We start from the raw sequence: 6,264 nt of genomic DNA on the forward strand, positions 1-6,264 counted from the left end.
AGTGTATTGTTTTGTGGGGAATGTTGTGAATGTGAACACCAGCAGAGCACTGTTGTGTCAGGAAACCTCATTATATTATATTATATTTTTTTATTTTTTTGTTTGTTTTATTTTGTGGTTTTTTAGGAAGCTGTGTATAAAATAAATGAACATTAAAAAACAACAACATTGCTGCGAAAACATTTCATTCAATAAGTCACTTTTAAAAATATGTAGCAAAATAAGATATGAGAAGAGAGTTTGCTTCAATTATAAATTATTTTTATTGATTTTTTTAACAGGGGAAACAGTTAACATGCAGTTTTCATTTTAACAGGAGAAAACATGCATATATATATATACAAAAAAAATACATCCGTACATGCATAATAGATCTACCGCTTACAACTTACAACAAAAAATCTGTCATATAATTGTTACATCAATTATCTTTTTCAGCTAACGGAGATGTCTTTACTGTTGTTCCTTACAGAAACGAAAGTCATACAAAATCGTTAATTCAATTGAAAACAGTCTAACTAACATTGTTTCAAGTACGTGATATTTTCCTAATCGAGTAAGAATTTTGATTGTATTGTCAATCCCTAAATCATTGTATCAGATATCCGAAAACAACTGATGAAATTTAAGACCAACATTTTTTAGTAAAAATTAAATAGTGGGGAAAAAATAAGCGTAAAATTGTTTCTGACTTCTCGTTTTGAAGATTTAAAGTTTCTTCTGGTCGTCGAGTCACAAGCTGGATGAGTGACATCATCAGGCAGCGACGCTTACCGTACTGCGCATGCGTAAATCGACGAGTCCTTGGACGCAGCGCTCGCTGTAGGTGAAGCGGTCTCGGAAGGGGCGTACAGTCGAAATGCAGACCTGGAACCATCTATACCGCGCACTCGCCACGGTAATGATTGTTTATTTGGCCCAGGACAGTATGCTTATATGGTATATCCATACTGCGTTAGAATGAAAAGAGAACATTGTACACAGAAATGCAATGTTATTACTGCGTAGGCCCATCATACTCGCATGTCATCGTGCACAGTTGTCCTCTCATAAACACGAACGAAACAGTTATATTTATTAATTCATTTATTTATTTATTTATTAATAGTGCTTATGCATATTTAATCAACTGCGAATTTAATGAATGATCACTAGGTGAACTTGTAGGGCGTAATGTTTACTGAATCTGTGGAGCTTGTTGATAACTTGCCATATAGGCCACATTCTGATCCAGGTACACACCAATTGTTCTGCCTTTTTAGACATCATAAGCGTGTTCCAATACAATACTCAGTTGGCCGCCTACCTGAAGTTTGCCAGTGATGCCCGAGAGTCCAGTCTAGGTAGACAGAACACTAGTTTATGAGAGAAAGCCACATTTAGGTAATATTTAGTTTGGAAAAATTAGTGACAACATATTTTAAAATAACATTTCTGGTCATGCATGTGTTACCTTTTTAATTATGTAATAGACAGTGCAAAAACAAACCGCAAACTGGAAATACTGGATGCAAAACTAAAGTGAAAAACCTAAGAAATTTTTTTTAGTTTTTATTTGTCTTTATATATATATATATATATATATATATATATATATATATATTTAGTTTTATTTTTGTTTCAGTGTTAGTTACTTTAGTACTTCAACTTACATTAATATTATTTTAGTTAGTGGCCAAGGCAACATTTGTCATTTTTCTTTTTTTCTTCTTCTAATATTTATATGGAGACATTTGAGGCCTGCCTTTATTGCAACATAATTATGCAACTGTTTAATACCTGTGATTAACTTTCTTTTAACCTTTATCCCCTTAAATTTTTTTCTATTTTTGTCTTTCTCCCTTTGGCATGTTTATTTTATTTTACAGTGTGTTCAAATATTTAGTTTGTCATTTCTAAGCATTAAAGTCGAGTATGGAGAAGCAGTATATGTATAATAAAATAAAATGTAGTTTTGTATATTCTTATCATACAATACAGCGAGGTCAGCACCTCCCCAACAAGCTGCATGGAGCCACAGTCTTGTCTGTGAGAACGTATGCTGATAAACCACCAAGTAAGACGACTTTAGTCAAATCAGTAAATCAGCTATATTCATAAACATTCAGTGAAAAAAAAAAAAAAAACAGACAAGTTAAATGATATGAAATGCACTAATATGTAAATCCATATTCAGATAATTCTTTGTCTTGTCAAAGTTGATGCTGATGTCACAGTTGTGGGCTCTGGGCCGGGAGGATATGTCGCCGCCATCAAAGCAGCTCAGCTTGGCTTTAAGGTATCATTTTGTCACCCGGATCACAGATGCCATCAGCTTTTCTTTGACTGCGTTGGTAACATGCAACCTTCTTTCACAGACAGTATGTGTAGAAAAGAACGCGACCCTCGGGGGGACGTGCTTGAACGTGGGCTGCATCCCGTCAAAGGTTTGTGAATTTAAAAATGCCTTTCCAAACTCATGCTTAACTTGATATGTATATATATAAAATTTTTTTGCTTTGCTTATTTAAGCTCTGCTGAACAACTCGTACCTGTATCACTTGGCACACGGGAAAGATTTCGAAAGCAGAGGCATTGAAAGTAGGTTCAAGTGTAAACATGTGATAAGTACATGACCTGTACTTCAAGGATATCCAGGACATACAGATTCGAATGAGGCCGTTATAACTGTAATAAATGATAGTGGATTTGGGGTATCATGTCTTAATAATTCCGGATCATATCTTGAATCGTGTCTTTTTAAGTCTGGTAGTAAATCTATTTTATAATGATTTATTTTGCATTAGTTCAAGGGATCTCATTGAATCTGGAGAAGATGATGGCACAGAAGAGTGGGGCTGTCAAAGCTCTGACAGGAGGAATCGCACACTTATTTAAACAGAACAAAGTGAGATTCAGTATTCATCTGTTGTATCTGTTTATCCAAAGTTAACTTGGTTGCGGATCAATACACTTTTTCGAGCCATGCAAAATTATGTTGCAATCCCTAGGTAACTCACGTCAATGGTTTTGGACTGATAACTGGCAAGAATCAAGTAACCGCAAAGACTGTGGATGGAGAACAAGTCATAAACACCAAGAACATCCTCATCGCTACTGGATCAGAGGTCACCCCCTTCCCAGGCATTGAGGTACATCAACGAAAGACAAGAACCTAAGCCTACATAGACAGCTGCCTTCTAAAGGCCCGGGTGTACCTACATCTCGCGCACAGCTTTTAAAGCATACTCAGCCACGGATGAGCACAGATAGATGAATTCGACACATGTGCAGTATCACTTAGTCGACTAAATAATTGCGATTTCAGGTTTTTTTTTTTTTTTTATTAGTCACACACAAGATTATTTATGTTCCACAGTTTCCTTGCTTGGTCTGCCACCTTGTATAATTATGGTCCCCTTTTGCTAGATTGATGAAGACACCATTGTCTCCTCCACTGGCGCTTTGTCCCTCAAGAAGGTTCCTGAGGAGCTCATCGTGATTGGAGCTGGAGTCATTGGCGTAGAGTTGGTGAGTGAGTGAGAGAGTGATGATTTGAGGTGTTTTATTCTCTATTCATCATAACACTAATCTAAATGGTTAATTTTGGTAACGAAACTGGATGTTTGTAACTTTAAAGGCTGAAGATGTTTCTGAATTGGGTTTGATTATGGAAATCCATTTTGTTTGTTCCCAGGGGTCCGTGTGGCAGAGACTGGGTACCACAGTTACAGCAGTGGAGTTCCTCGGCCACGTCGGTGGAATGGGCATCGATATGGAGATCTCTAAGAACTTCCAGCGAATTCTCCAGAAGCAGGGGTTGAAGTTCAAACTGAGCACCAAGGTCATGGGTGCAACCAAGAGACCTGACGGCAAGATCGATGTGGCGTGAGTGTGGCATTTCTCCACCTGCTGTTTGGGGAGTAATTCTTTTAGTGCTTTTACCCATTTTGTTGTTCCTGCCGGTTAGTGTGGAAGCTGCAGCTGGCGGCAAGAACGAGACGCTCACCTGTGACGTTCTGCTGGTGTGCATTGGCCGCCGTCCCTTCACCGGTAACCTCGGCCTTGAGGCTGTCGGTATCGAACTGGATAACCGCGGAAGAATCCCTGTCAATGGTCGTTTCCAGACCAAAGTGCCCAAGTATGGAGATTTGAAGTGAGTTTTCTTGTATACGTGTCTACAGACAAGTCCTAATATGCTTTGCAAATCTCTTTTAGTATCTATGCCATCGGAGATGTTATAGCTGGACCCATGTTGGCCCATAAAGCAGAAGATGAAGGTATCATTTGTGTCGAGGGAATGGCAGGAGGATCCGTCCATATCGACTACAACTGTGTGCCCTCCGTTATATACACACACCCTGAGGTCGCCTGGGTCGGCAAGACCGAGGAACAGCTCAAAGAGGAAGTGAGTAGACTCGTTTTTGTTTTAGCACACCTTTCTATTTAAATTGCATGTCATATCAAAATTTTCTTCTAATATACATCAAATAATTGGCTGTTTTCCAGGGCGTGCCGTATAAGGTAGGCAAATTTCCCTTCGCAGCCAACAGCAGAGCGAAGACGAATGCTGATACAGATGGACTGGTAAAGATCCTCAGCCACAAGGACACAGACAGGATGCTGGGAGCGCACATTCTGGGATCGGTAATGATCTGTCAGCTTTTCCTCTAAAGGAGGTCATTTTTAAATGCACAATTTATATTCAATTTTCATTTTACAGGGGGCAGGAGAGATGATTAATGAGGCTGCATTAGCTATGGAATATGGAGCATCATGTGAGGATGTTGCAAGAGTGTGTCACGCCCACCCCGTAAGTGGCCTGAATATAGTCTACTGATTTTTTTCCCCCTACTACTTTTTTCTAACTTTTTAATTTTTTTTTTAAATATTTAATAAAAATATAATAATAAATAAAATCAGCATTAATAAAAATTACATAATTACAACATTGTTTATATATATTTCAAATGTGTTAGTTTTCCCTTTTTGTAGAATAATTAATGCAAAAATGTTTATTAAAATATGTAGTATTATTATTATTACATATGTGTATTTAGAGACACTTTTATGCAAAGCAATGCAGAAAAAATATTGTTATTATTAATTATACATCAACATTATTCTTTTTTCCATGTTAACCAGCCTTTTTCTTTTGTCCACTCAGTGTCTCTGAATGTAGTCTACTTTTCTCCCTACTTTATTTTCTCTGCTGTTAAATTACTATTACTAATAGACATTCTGAATAATGAGCTCACTAATCTAATCACTTTTTTTTTTTGTACAATTTTAATTTTAAAATATGTATTATTATTTTTATTAATGATAAAAATATTTATTTAATAATAAATAAATAAATAAATAAATATATATATATATATATATATATATATATATATTATTTAATTTATATAGATAATTTATTTATTTTTTATTTTTATTATTTTTGGAAAAATTAATGTTTATCAAACTTTTCCCTTTTTCCCCAGACTGTATCAGAGGCCTTCAGAGAAGCTAACCTTGCTGCTTCATTTGGAAAAGCTATCAACTTCTAGATTTTCTTCACATACACTTGTATATAAATACAGTATCTGCTGCAGTTTTTTTTTTTTTTTTTTTTTTTCCCCAAGCAGATCTGGAGTTCTTCAATCTCTGAGCTTTCAGATGTACCCTTCATGCATACATCTAGAATAACCCTGTAAAACACTTAGTCTGTTATTTAAATTTCCTAATTAAGGAGTTTGGGTTTTATGTTGAACTTCTCCTGACTAAGAATATGATTTGGATTTTATAAATCAATGTTGTTCACTGTTGGGTTATATGTAACACGTTTCATACTGGTGGTCATAAATAGTCTCCTGAACACCAAAGCAATAATTTTGACGGTGGGAAAAATTGACTTTGGCTGTACTGAAATACATCGGAGATGAATAAAGAGGAACATCATTATGCAGTGTTAATTCTTGCTTTCATTAAGGGAGTGTAAGATGTGTGAGGTTATAAAAGATTATATAATGCAGTTTGTGGTGGGTAGTTAAAGGAATGCTCAAGGTTCAATATATCTATCAAAAGAATTGGTGGCATGTTGTCAGTTTAGCACAGAAAATAAATTTGATTCGTCCATCAGTTTTATGAAGGTAAAACAAAAAGTCACTTACAGTGAGAATCTATGGTAAAATTGTTAGTACAAATTGAGGGAGGATGCAGTTTGGTGTCCTTATTATTAATCAGACATTAATTTTTCAGATTTGCTAAAAATACTAAAAACGTAACTGCAAATGAATT

The 6,264-nt window shown here is 35.8% G+C and overlaps 1 protein-coding gene across 1 annotated transcript; it reads left to right on the forward strand.

Moving 5' to 3' along the window:
* The first annotated feature begins 741 nt into the window (after positions 1–741).
* Positions 742–5,928, forward strand: LOC109068193 (dihydrolipoyl dehydrogenase, mitochondrial-like). Its single transcript, XM_042715547.1, has 14 exons — positions 742–898; positions 1,981–2,056; positions 2,199–2,278; positions 2,358–2,427; positions 2,512–2,580; positions 2,787–2,887; positions 2,991–3,131; positions 3,409–3,510; positions 3,677–3,867; positions 3,950–4,120; positions 4,198–4,387; positions 4,489–4,626; positions 4,703–4,792; positions 5,469–5,928. The coding sequence occupies exons 1-14, from the start codon at positions 860–862 to the stop codon at positions 5,532–5,534; spliced, it is 1,524 nt and encodes a 507-aa protein (XP_042571481.1). The 5' UTR covers positions 742–859; the 3' UTR covers positions 5,535–5,928.
* The last annotated feature ends 336 nt before the right edge of the window (positions 5,929–6,264 follow it).

This window comes from Cyprinus carpio, chromosome A25, assembly GCF_018340385.1.
Source record: "Cyprinus carpio isolate SPL01 chromosome A25, ASM1834038v1, whole genome shotgun sequence".
Classification (NCBI taxonomy): domain Eukaryota; kingdom Metazoa; phylum Chordata; class Actinopteri; order Cypriniformes; family Cyprinidae; genus Cyprinus; species Cyprinus carpio.

Coding starts and splice junctions, on each gene's coding strand:
- LOC109068193 (XM_042715547.1), top strand. CDS start 860: ATGCAGACCTGGAACCATCTATACCGCGCACTCGCCACG. Junction 2,581..2,786: donor CGAAAGCAGAGGCATTGAAA/GTAGGTTCAAGT, acceptor ATTTTGCATTAG/TTCAAGGGATCTCATTGAAT. Junction 4,121..4,197: donor TTCCAGACCAAAGTGCCCAA/GTATGGAGATTT, acceptor AATCTCTTTTAG/TATCTATGCCATCGGAGATG.